Source organism: Filicampus tigris, chromosome 5 (genome assembly GCF_054856515.1).
Source record: "Filicampus tigris isolate MCC_2025a chromosome 5, RoL_Ftig_1.0, whole genome shotgun sequence".
Taxonomy (NCBI): Eukaryota; Metazoa; Chordata; class Actinopteri; order Syngnathiformes; family Syngnathidae; genus Filicampus; species Filicampus tigris.
In genome coordinates, this window is record NC_141221.1 from 26,863,890 (window position 1) to 26,877,530 (window position 13,641).

A 13,641-nucleotide genomic window follows, 5' to 3' on the forward strand; every position below is an offset into this window, starting at 1 on the left:
TACCAGCTGTCTTTGGGCAGTAGACACCCTGAATTGGTTGCCAGCCAATCGCAGGGCACACAAAGACAAACATCCGCACTCACAATCACACCTAGGGGCAATTTTAGAGAGTCCAATCAACTTACCATGCATGTTTTTGGAATGTGGGAGGAAACCGGAGTACCCGGAGAAAACCCACGCAGGCAAGGGGAGAACATGCAAACTCCACACAGGGAGGCCGGGGCCGGGATCGAACCCACGACCTCTGAACTGTGAGGCGGACGTGCTAACCAGTCGACCACCGTGCCGCCCACAAAAAAACTCCTTTCCTCTAAGTAAGACCTAAAACATTTTAGGACTGTTCCATTTCCATCCCACCCAAGTTTCCAACCTGTTCAACAGTATGTCATGATCATTTGTATCAAATACTGCACTCAGAGCCAATAAGACTAGCACCGACACCTTCCCTGTGTCAGGTGTTCAATCTTATGTCATTTAGTACTTTGATGAGAACTGTTTCTATACTCTACTAAGGTCGGAATCCTGATAGGAATTCAGGTCAGTTTGAGATCAAGAATTTGCCGAGTTGATTAAAAACCACTTTCTCAACAATCTTTGATAAGAAGGGAAGGTTTGACATAGGTCTATAATTTACTAACAGAGTCATCCAGCGTTCTCTTTTTTAGAGGTGCTTGACAGCAGGGGGTTTAGGAAACTTGCCTGACTGAAGTGAGAAGTTGATTATTCGCCACAATCCAGTTAGAACAGATTTCACAATAGTTTTGAAAAAGTCAGACGGTAATGGGTCAAGGCACCTAGTTGATGGTTTCAACTGCTGAACCAAATCCGTTACAGTTTTTTGATGCACTGTATCAAATTCTGTGATGGTAATCAAGTTATTCCTAGGTGATTTTAAGTGCTGCATCGTTTTGGAATCTTGCTGGTTTGTGATGACATTTGTCCTGATGGATTTTACTTTTTCCAAAAAAGAAGTAGGCAAATGCATTGCATTTATCTAAGAGGAGTTCTGGCACTATTTGATTTGGGGGATTTGTGAGTTTGTTGACCATAGCAAATAGAGTGTGTGTATTATTTAGGTTCTTATTAATGATTTCACAAAAGTGTTGTCTAGCTTTTACTAACTCTTTGTTAAAATTACAAAGACATTGTCTGTAAAGATCAAGTGAATTTGGAGTTTCGTTTTTCTCCATTTAGGCTCTGCTTTCCTGCACTTTGATTTCAAAGGTGAGGAAAGCAGAGTTACCCTTCGGTGGAGTGTCTGGCTGCTCTTCTGCTGAGAGGAACATGATGGTTTATGCCATCTGGGCGGAGGTGGATTTTAGTCCGGCCCACTAATTGGCCTTCATGCGTGTTGTGGTTGCGAGGTGGCCAAAGTTCATCTCAACCTACTCGGCGAAAGGCTTCTTTATACTCCCGCATCGGCGCGGGCGACAACTGCCACATTGCATTACGTGACCGACGGATTGCGCCGTGAGAAATGTTGCCGACAGGTCTGCAACGCATGCCGCGCACACGTCAGAAATTGTTGCTGCGTATACACCGCCGCCGAAATATTTAAATAATTATCAAAATAAAACTATATAGTGACTGTCGGCAGAAAATCTTGGAAGTCAAAATATGGTCAAATTCATTTTTAACACAAATCGATTCTAATGGCCCGTCAATTCTCAAGCGGTGAGAATAGCAAATACCCAAATAAAGCACGATTTCATCTGAGGGATGTGCAACACAATGACGTGTCCTCCGCCTGCTGAATGCGGGTTTTTTTGTTTGTTTGTTTTTTTAGGCAATAAGAAGTGAAAATAGTAAGGTTCGCTGGATTACATTGGCTTGTTTGTTTAATATGGATCGATGAGATGCTTTGTTGCAAAAAGACCCCCCTCACGTGTGTCGTGAAGTAAGTCTCCATTTCATTTTAATATGCACTTTAGACGTGGTTAGTTGGATCATTGTTTTATTTACTGCATCACTCGTGGCTTTAAACCAGAAAGAAGGCGTCTTGTGAAGGCATTGTAGCCAAAATGAAGATGTGTTGTATTGCATTGTTTTGGGTAGGTGTGTCTGCTGGTGTGACGTTTCAAAGGCTGGGGGCACGATGGGTGCTTCACATTAGCGTGGACTTTGAAATACTCAGATGTTGCGAGCTTGGTTTTCGTCCTCTTTTAATCAATCCAAGCATCAAATTACTGACTTGACCAACATTTCACTGAAAAAGAGAAAGGGATGACTTTGATGATGCAGCCCAGTTATACTGCCTTTCTCTAGCCGATCCCAGTCTGATGCAGTCAACCCGGCTGGGATTATTAAAGCGACTCTGTTGTCAAGATAGTCCATTTTTCACTAACAAACTCACTTTATACCTGTTTTGCTCAGGAAAATGAATTTGGCATTCATGTTCAATACCAATCCATTTTGGAGCAATCTGCAAATAATTAAGTGCACCTGGAACACCCCTTTTTAACCAGCAAACTCGATACCCCCTGGCCCCATGTCTTGGTTTAAGAGAGGGAGCGAGAGACACGCAGCCGCTGCTGCCTCGACAGCATACACGCGAGAAATCCACTTCAGTGTTAGCGTATGGGTTGAAATTTGTCCCATTAGATACTGAATCTGATTAATGTAGATTTGAATTTGAATACCGAAACTTGAAGAATTGAATTGAAAAACTGAATTTGAATGACATAAATTGAATTTTTATTGTTTATTTGAATCTTTACTTTGAAAAAATGAATCTGAATGATACAATTTGAATTTGAATTCCTCACTAAAAATTCAATTCTGTAATTTTTTCACATTGAGTTGTACAAATAGAAATTAAAATCTTTGCCACACAGATTCCGTTCGCTTGACTTTTCATTCAGTTTCACAAGTAAAAAATTAATTCAACAGGTAAAAATTCAGTTTCAGTGATGAACCATCTGGCTACTTGAGGATTAGCAATCGGTTGCAGGAACTCAGATCTCCTCTTTGTCCAATCGGCAGCTTCGTTTTGAGCAGGTGACACAAGCTCTCCGGAAAGTGTTATCTCCTACGGGGCTCTTAAATGGACAATGTGTAGAATTCAGTACCATCTCGTGGTCAACTAATAGAATGCAATGACCTACAGTACCTCCGAGAGACCACGCGTCGCAAGCCTACCAACAGTTTCTTCAGCAGAGGTGTAAGAAAAATGTAATCTCAAACGACTTCTACTATTACCTCAAGTCATTATGTAAGTGGATTCCATTTGTTACACATGCAGTAGTCATGATGCTTAGGAACTACGTTCGTTAAGTTTGTCTCCTTCGAGTATCCGTAGCACAGATGGCAGCGAAACATGGCAGCCTCCTGTCGGGGAGGCACGCCCTATGTAATATCATTTGAGATTACTTCACCTGCGATTATGTAAAAATAATTACATTGATGTGATAGTGCAGGTTCTCAAGTCCGGTCCTCAAGAGCTCCTATCCAGGCTGTTGTCCAATTCTCCCTGCCTGCAACACACCTGATTCAAATGATGCTAGGAGAGATAGGGGCTCTTGAGGACCGGACTTGAGCACCGGTGTGATAGAGCATTTTTTTTTATACATTGTTGAAATGAATAGTGGGTTTTTAAAATGAATGATCATTGAAAAATCTAAACATTCTACACATTGTCCCTTTAACTCATTCACTGCCATTGACGGATTTACTTGTTTTTTCCACAGTCCAGCTCTTCAATCCCAGGAATTCATTTATATATTTTTTCAAATTTTTTTCAAACGTTATGGTAAAAAGAGGGTCTGAAAATGCCTGGCAGTGAATGAGTTAACATTTATAGCACTTTTTTTAACCTTTGTGGTACAAGCCATCGGGTCACGGAGGGTTGAAAAGGTGCTTCCTTTCAAATTTAGGCAAGGACAGTGTACATTCAGCAACGCATCAAAACGAAGCCCCATAGTCAGTACGATTTCCGGGTTGTTGTTTTTTTCAAACGATGACGCCAGTATTGAACCCCATGTCTTAAGCATTGCTGACACCTAGGGGTAGAATCAGCACACAGCACGTATCGATAGACAGTGGGGGGCTCATTACTACAATTATAGCAGCCTGCCTGGTTGTTTTTGTCTTTTTCCAGGTTTCTTTGATGTCTGTCAGTAAGTTCTAATAAAATAAACTACACTGTCCACATCCTTTTGGAGTGATATTTTGCTTTTTCTTTAAAAATCGTTATCATGAGAGATATCTGGCAAAACTAGGTGGGCGATATATATCATTATCGATATCATCGTCAATCTTGCTTTCACGATGTGTAATTTTACATTGAGTATTAATACTGCCTCTGATTCGAGTCAGTCGACGGCCGCAAAGTATGAGGAAATGCTGAAAAAAAATCAGTGCCCATTGACATCAGAGGAGGAGGAAGTGATAATCATTCGCCGAATCTGCGGGCAGGACCCGGTCACGTGACTCTGTCCGCACTGCAACCGAGTTTCAAGTATGGAGGAGTATCCAGCGGGTAATAATAGCAAGTCGCGAGTCCACGTCGTCCGTACAGTCTGTAAATGGTTTGGGGTTGACAAGACTGACATCGGTAGGAATAACATTGTTAGTTGTGCCAAAATGGTCACCTGAAGAGCAATTCTGTTGCACCACGAGCCATATGGATTACGAGGAAAACTTAGCAACCGCGCTAGCACGCTAAACAAAAGCTTAAAAACACGCGCAGAACCAAAAGAGTTGAACCAAAAAATATAAACGCACACACGCACTCAAGCACACACACACTCAGTACTTTAGCGAGCAAGTCAAACGTGACATCCTGGATGATCGGTTAACATTCAGTTTACATGCTTTTAGTCCGTATCATTCATAACTAGCCTGTATTCCCGAGGCATGTTGCACAAACAACGACAGTTTATTAGTGTGACGCCAGCATACACCCAAACATGAATAAAGTCACAAGTCTACATATCACAGCGATTAATGAGTGGGAAAATACACTTTTCGGGAAATTGCAGTTTTGTTATTCAACTTTATTCTGAATACGTTGGGCAATGTATGAGAATGGGTGTAATGACGACTTTTTTTTTTCCCCTCGCTGGGTGACACTTTGTCACACGTCACATCAAATACATTTTTCTCATTCTGGTTGCTGTAGTTAACACCGTTTTCTCATTCTGATTGCTCTCGTAGTTGGCAGTGGTACACCAGTACTTACTGCAGCTCAAAATGTCACAGCATTATGGAATAACAGCACAGACAGTTAAGTGACATAAATAATCCTAAAAATATACATAAAATCTATACATAATAATAATAACATATAAAATAAATATCATTTTTTGTTCTTTTTTGTTAAATATTGTTGTAGAATATCATTAGTTTTGCAGAAGCTATATTTAGTAATTTAAAAGAGATGTTCACAAACGCTGTCCATCTACAATTGGTCTGTAAAGCAAGTGCAGATTTAAAATATTTTTTGGAGAATATCGTCAAATTATCGTTATCGATATTTTTGAAAAAAATAATTTTTATTTTTTATTTTTTTTGCCCATCGCCCACCCCTACGCAAAACTATCACGATATGAAATTTTGGCCATATCGCACAGCCCTACTATACAATTAAGTTTTTTTTTTAAATACTGTACATGACTGGATGTTAGTTTTTTACAATGGAGATTGGGGTTTCTTTTAAATGTAACTGTTGAAAATTATACCAAGCAATTAGGGCAGAGGTCATTCACGGGTGGACTGCAGTCCCGACCCAGAACTGTCTGATACAGAACCAGACCAACAGCCAAAAAAGGTTTATGATTCCAAACCTGACAGGTGCTTCTCGGTAGTTTTCAGGAAACATGGTTTCGAGAATCAATCATCACACAATAAAATAGATGGATACATTTTTTTCACGCTAGTTGTACACATTATTTTTTTTGTGTATTCCAGAGCATGAGTCAGCAGGATTTGAAAGGTGCGCAGTTCAGCAGCAGGCATTTTGTATTTTGGGAAGCTAACGCTGACCCGTTGATGGTGTCCTCCGTGCCTCGAAAGTAAGGCTAGGTTCACACCGCAGGTGTCAGCGATACAAGTAGGGTTGGGTGATTATAATACTTAAAAATTATTATGCTTAAATCGTAAGGCATATTTATTATGCCCCACCGATGAGTCATCGCCTTATCGTGGTGGTGGGGTTTGTGTCTCCCAATGAGCCGAGGAGCTATGTTGTCTGGGGCCTCGCGCCCCTGGTAGGGTCACCCATGGCAAACTGGTCCGAGATGAGGGACGAGACAAAGAATGACTCAGACCCAGCGTACCGGTACGCTGTAAGGTGGCAGCCCCACCAACCGGCTATCCTGCAGAGGGCTAACAACCTACCCAGGAGAAACCCCCTTTTGTTATGAAACTGACAAGAGAAAGAAACCGGACTGATCCACACGGTAACGGACCCCAGCCTGCCCCCGACCAACGAGTACGGATCGACCTTTGTCGTAGGATCCGTGTTGCCACGTGAAATGTCCAGACACTCTTTCGTCCCGGAGCTGCCACGCTGCTGTCCCGAGAGCTTTGCCGTTACAACATCTCCCTGGCAGGGCTCTGTGAGATTCGATGGCAAGGCAATGGCGAAACAACAGCAGGTGACCATTGCTACATCTGGAGCGGGCTTTATGGTGTGGCTCTTGCCATCCCAAAGGCCCTACGGAGGTCCCTCATCAGCTGGACACCCCTAGGCGACAGACTACTACTGTCTGCCCGCTTCCTCCACCACCCCGGCAAGATGACAGTGATTGTCGCCTATGCTCCCACGGATGTCGCTGATGAGGATGCGAAGGACGTGTTCTTCGACCAGTTCCAACAGGCAGTCAGCCAAGCTCCACCTCACGACGTCACCATCATTCTCACTGATGCCAACGCCACTCGATCCAGCAGCGACCGGCCCCCCAGCTCACCTGTCAGCACCACCTTCAGCGACAGAACAACAAACGAGAATGACAACCGCTTCCGCCTCCTCTGCCACCATAATAACCTCTGTGTTGCTCACACCTGGTTTCCCCAGAAACAAATCCACCATTGCACGTGGTAAAGCCCAGATGGCAGACCCAGGAAGGCGCTGGACCACATCCTCATTCTCAACACTGAAAGTCGCTTGTCACCAACTCCTGGGTGTACAGAGGAGCACAACTTGGCAACACAGACCATCGTCTGATGGTGGCCCACCTATTCAACCAGGTGTGGGAGACGGAGCAGCTGGCCACCGACTGGACCAGAGGGGTCATTATGCCCTTCTGGAAACGCAAGGGTGACAGGTTTGTCTGTGGAAACCACAGAGGCATTACCCTGCTCTCCATCCCTGGCAAGGTCTTCATCAGGATCTTGCTTAACCGTGCCCTTCCAGCGATCAGAAGCCGACGCCATCCCCAGCAGGCTGGGCTTTATGCCCAATCGCTCCACAATTGACCACATCTCTACCGCACGCCTGCTGATAGAGAAGACCCGTGAATTCCATAAAGACCGCCAGCTGTATATCGTACTCATTGATCTGAAGGCCGTTTTTGACACCGTCGGCCACTCCTCACTGTGGAACATACTCCAGACCCTCGGAGCACCACCCAAGACCACCGCCCTGTTCAAGCTGCTCTACAGCAACACAGAGAGCTGTGTCCGTATTAACAACACAGAGTCCAACTGGATTACCATCTACAGTCGAGTTCGTCAGGGTTGCGTGGCTGCTCCTGACCTTTTTAACTGCATCATTGACCATCTGATGTCTAGGGTCTGTGAGCGCATCCCCGGAGTGTCCCTTGGCAACTACCACCTGACTGATATTGAGTACGGTGACGACACCATCCTGCTCAGCATAACCTACAGTCAGCGGAGATGCGCTCTGGGCATTTACAGCGAGGAGACAGCATAGCTTGGTCTCCAAGTGACCTGGACTAAAACCAAGTTCATGTACGTCGGAGATGGACCAGAGCCTCCTCCCATTCAAATTGGTCACAACACTGTGGAGCCTGTCAAGAACTTTGTGTACCTGGGGTCTATGGTGACAGGCAATGGGAACCTAAAACCAGAGATTGAATACAGACAAGCCCTGGAAGCATCTGCTCTGCAGTCTCTCTGGAAACCACTCTGGCGGCACCAAACCATCTCAAACAAGACAACGCTGCGGATTTACAACTCAGCTGTACTCTCCATCATGCTTTATGGCTCAGAAACATGGCCCATGAATGACATTCTGGCTGCAAGAATCGATGGCTTTGATAGCAGGGCTCTTAGAACCATCGAGAACATCACGTGGCCCCAACGAGTCTCCAATGAAGTGCTTGGAGCCCGTACAGGCCAGCCCCGAGCATCTTACTTGGTTGCTCAACGCCGCACTTGCTGGCTCTGCCATGTCTTTCGTCTGCCCTAAGAACATCCGACACGAGCCATTCTCCAGTTTGACCGAAAGGACGCAGGCTGGAGACGACCACAAGGGAAGCCCCGTACCCGATGGCTTGACGTTGCTGCGGGCGACCTCCAACAACATGGAGTCACTGTGGAGGATGCAGAGCAGCTGAAACAAGATCGCCAGCACTGGAAAAACCTGGTTCATCTGGTCGGCTCAACGCACCGGGACGGGATAACCTGACCCTCGCTGGAGCGCTAGGAGGAGGATTTATTATGCCTGAGGGATCCATTTTTAGTACTTCACAGTTATTTTACATTGTTCTACATTTGTTGCACTCTTGAATAAAAATGTTTGAAATGAATGAAAAAAATGTGTTAATAAAATGTTAAATTACTCTAAAGTGATGTTTGTCAGTTCCAAAAAAAACTGGCAATTTTAATTTAATTAAATTTAAATTCTTAGGTATTGTCTTCTTTTTAACTTAAATCAAACAAAAATAGGCTGCCTTGAAAATAAATACAGATTTTTTTGTTTTTTAAATATGAATCGAAATAAAGAATGAACATGCATTTGTATCTATAACTCTTAGAATATTTACCACAAAAAATGGCGCTTGTTTGAATAAGTCCTTTTTAAACAGGAATTTAAATATCAGGAACAAAACACGCAAAAAAATAATAATATTCAGACACACTTTGGCAGTTTTACTTTCCTTTCATCAGACATCTGAGCTTTAACGAGACACTAGAGTTGATGCGGCTGTTGTGATTTTGGTCCAGCTGTGCCACAGGTTATTAATAGGGGAAAGAAATGATTAACTCATTCACTGCCATTTTACAAATGTATTTGTCTTTTCACAGTCCAGCCATTCAATTCAAGGAACTTATTTATATTTGTTTTAGACGGTAGGGTAAAAGAGGGTCTGAAAATGTGTGGCAGTGAACGAGTTAAATGTCTCCACATACCTCTAGGGTTATGCGTATCCCTGGTTGGGGAACACTGAACTACACTAATTAAATTGATATCACAATAAATAGTTACACATTTTGCTCTTATGGTCCTTGCTTCAACATTTTTTCTTGAACTGTACTTCTTTAAGTTGTAGTTGAATTCCTCTGATTTAGAGTACTGTCATACTCACAGGCTTCGATTGTAACCTACATTTCAAGACCTGCCCCCTGATGTAACGATAGAGTGAATGTCCCACCTGATAGCTTTGCCTCTAGTTTACGGATCTGATAATTCCTCCTGAGCAGTTGGGCAGGCAGGTCATCCCTGGAGCTGCTCCCATCAGATGCCTGGGGACAGAAAGACAGTACAGTATTATATTTGAAAGTGAGCATGAGAAGTAGTTTTAAACAACTCAAAATCCACTCCAAATTCCTAATTGTTCTACTTATATTATTCTAAAATGAAAAAAACATATACCTTTAATATAAATGTATTATGAATACTTGCATGGTTCAATAAACATAGCGTTGTGTATCACTTGGCATCATCGCTTGGACAACTCTAAATAATTTATGCATGATCAGTTGAGCCTGTACTACAGCCTCGGGAATATGGCTTTAACTGCAGGGAAAAACGATATCTACGATAACTCAAGGAAAGTAGCGTTATCATGGAGAAATGTCTTTTAACCAGTGTTTCAAACTAACATGATGAAATCAAGAGCTTTGTGTTATATTTCTGGACTCAGAGGTAACACAATATCCTGATGCATGGCAAGAAATGTATGCTGGTTTATCGCTGCATCGAATATCGTATAGAAATTGCCTTTATCAAATTGTACCGTCCCCAAAAAGCGGTATCGCTTTGTGTGAAATCGTTACGCCTTATATCAAGATGTACCGTATTGGTCAAAAATGTATCGTTACACTCGAACTCAACAGTAAAATTACACTAATAAGTACATCTTTACGAGGTTTTGTGAAAATGTGGATGTGAGCAACACGCCGTGGAATTTTTCCAGACTGTGACACAACAGTGAGGCTAGTTTTCAGGAAGAGGAGAAGCAGGAGTTTGAACAGTAGCATACTAAGGGCGAAAACAGAACCATGACAGCCACTTTCACATTACGACTGGACTGGAGTCCACCAGACTATAAGAAAGCACAATAATTTCACATTTGCGCCTCTCAGAGTAACATTTACACAACTGTTCGTGTGTGTTAATACACAATTTGATATATAATGCAACCAACAAATGTGATGTCTGCTATATTACATGCAGTGTGCTACATCCATTGCCCGACACAAAGGGAAAGTACGGTGAGCCTAAATCAGGGGATGATGATTGCAAGGGCAGCAAATCATTTATCCACATCACCCCAAGGGTGAGACTGTTAATAATGCACGCTTTATGCCAGAGGTGTGTTTCAACACCCTTACCATTCCTGGTGAATTGACGAAAAGTTATACTTTGGTCAAATTTTCTTAAGAGATTTGAAAAGTGCCCTGAGCCAGCACACATCGGACTCTCAGCATACTGGGACCCTCATTGTGAATCTCTGGAGCGCTGTTACGTGTTCGTCCCATATCTGGGGAGATCCACCAGAATGGCTGGGCACCTGTCTGAGCCGACACCTCGCAACACTGACCTGTCCAACCAACGGACTTCCTCACATGGCTGACACACAGACCAGACGACTTCAAATTTGCTCACCCGCTGTGATGCATACCTGTCAACCCCGGGCTGTGCTGAATGAAGTTGTAATTTGCCCGTACATTTCTGTATATGATCTTACACAGTATCTATTTTTAATCTTACACAGTATATATCGCTCAGCGCGAGAGGTGGGGGAAACGGAACGGATATTTCTATATAGAATTTTACACATTCTTTATCGCTCAACGTGGGCGGGAGGGGGCGGTCGGGCGGGGGACTTTGCACGTGAAAGTCGGCCGAAGTTTGCTTTCGGAATCGCTAACGGATGCTCCGGATTAGAGCCGAAATGGGCAAGACGAGATCGGTCTAACAAAAAACGAGTTTTAAATTTTTTTTTTCCGTACAAAAATTGTTATACGGTGTACACAATTTGAAATGATCAAAAAACATATAAAACACAGGGCAGACGTACAAGTTGACAGGTATGGCAGCAGGTGCTAAGATTGATGAGCTTTTCGATTTCCCCTTGCAGCTTATTTTAATTACACTATTACAAGTTGGACAAGATTTGCAAGGAATCCATGGACTACTGAGGGTGGGGGATGCAACTAATTCGCCAATTGGCCATGCCTGCCCTCAAGTGCCAAAATAGCCAGTATTTGCAAAGCACTATAATGCAAACTCTGCAATGGGCTATTATAAATTGTTTGCCTTGCCCCGGCACTTACAACTAACACTATGTAACTATGACGGCAATGTGAAGGTGTGTAGCATTGTGCATTATACTCTAGCTTTTGTGAAATTAAAACAAAGGTCTCTTAGAAATCATCATATACGTCTGCTGTCAATGAGAATCAAGACAGAGTAAGGTAAAGCTGGTATCACACTGAGCGGTGGCTGCTTGCGAACGAAGCGAATTTGGACATTTCGTCAGGGTTCATAAAAAGTTGCAAAGATGTTTGCAGACAGTTTTTACTTGTCGCAAAGATATTTTGAAAATGTTCAATTTTTTGGCTCAAAGTGTGGAATATGAATTAAACTGAAAAATCCTTCCATTTCTATCCGGCTCAGGTGTTGTCAATTTACCACTGGGCGTCAACTGTAAACGACATCACAGCGCCAAAGGGCTCAGGTAACATCCGTCACGGCTCACCTGTTTTTTGAGTTTGGTCATGTGATGCTGGCAAGCTGAGCCCTTAGGCAATGTGTCATTTTCAGTCAACAGCAAGTGGAAAATGGCCATCCCCAGAGATGTAAAAAAGGGGTGGATTTTGCCGCTGAATTCTGATTCCACAAATGCAATGTTAATCAGAATAAAGTGTTTAGACTAGTGGGGGCACGTGGAACACATTATTGTCAAGATCTTTTTTTACTTGACTTCCGCTTTAAAGACGTTACAGGGCAATGAACCATAAAAAGATGACAATCTTAAAGAAAACTTACAAAGTCATCTCCTGAGTCTGCCCCCACAGAAGTGATGGATTCCTTGCTGGTGGTACGGGGTAATCGAACGCCGCTCCGTGGGGCCGTGGCTGCCTCGTCTGCAATCTTTTTCTTCAGCTTGGCAAACATGTCTATAGGAGCAAAGGCTTCCCTAACAGAAGCACCTAGAGATTATAGAACACCACACAGTGCAGGAAATTCATTGCTTCTTTATGTAACATGCACGGGTCCTTCTGCAGTAGCCCTCAAATGAAGAACACTTTCGTCGTATTGCCATTCTGCTCAATCTGGGGAGCAAAAGAGAAACAGATGTTTCTTTCAGAAGTCAAATCTAACAGTTTCCAAAAAGCACAAATGCTGTAAACGACACTTTTGCAGAGTATAACAGCAAGGTCAACACATCCGATTGCAATAAGTTAGAATATTTTAAATATTTATATTTTAATATTAAATAATTTATTTAGCAATTCCATGACACATTGAAAACATGGGAAATTAAATTTTGGGCAATGAGATTTGTGAACCATGCCCATTTTATTTTAAGTACAACAGTTAAAGTAGAGCTGACAAATGAATCATATTTTACACATATTTTACCATAACCGGCAACTCGCCACCTAGCGTTATTTTGCCGTAATCGTCAGTAGAGTGGTCTCCCCCAAAGGTGCTACTTTGTCCCCTCGGATTTGAATCCCACTTTGTACCTTTTTATTTGATTTGATTGTATGTTTTTTTTTAATATGTTTACAATTTCTTGCAGTCTGGAGTTGTAAACGAGCTGTTTTGTTTCGCGTATTTATTGAAGAATTGAACAGTTATGCAGGTGAACAATTTCCATGTAGCTTGTGAAACAAAAATAATTGGTAAAATGATTAGGGTCGCACAAAAATAAATGGCTGTGGCCAGAGTAAGGTACGTAGGAGGTTAATAAAAAGAGGTCAATTTAAAGAGGTCAATCCAAACATATTTTTTCAAGAATATATTTTATGCAGGGCGGCACGGTGGTCGACTGGTTAGCACGTCCGCCTCACAGTTCAGAGGCCGTGGGTTCGATCCCGGCTCCGGCCTCCCTGTGTGGAGTTTGCATGTTCTCCCCGTGCCTGCGTGGGTTTTCTCCGGGTCCTCCGGTTTCCTCCCACAATCCAAAAACATGGTAAGTTGATTGGACACTCTAAATTGCCCCTAGGTGTGATTGTGAGTGCGGATGTTTGTCTCTGTGTGCCCTGCGATTGGCTGGCAAC

General features: G+C 42.9%; 1 protein-coding gene across 5 annotated transcripts in view; it reads right to left on the reverse strand.

Annotated features, from left to right (window-relative positions):
* Positions 1–13,641, reverse strand: part of golga1 (golgin A1) — a 46,341-nt gene that overhangs the window by 31,247 nt on the left and 1,453 nt on the right. For 4 of the 5 annotated variants that reach the window (XM_086030862.1, XM_086030861.1, XM_086030860.1 and 1 more), the window contains exons 2-3: positions 12,401–12,687; positions 9,558–9,648 (exon numbers count right to left, since the gene is read on the reverse strand). In XM_086030862.1, the coding sequence (XP_085886988.1) occupies positions 9,558–9,648; positions 12,401–12,529 (220 nt within the window). In that variant the 5' untranslated portion in view covers positions 12,530–12,687. Of the gene's footprint in view, positions 1–9,557; positions 9,649–12,400; positions 12,688–13,641 lie in introns of those variants that run through there. The other variant, XM_086030865.1, reaches the window with a different exon arrangement.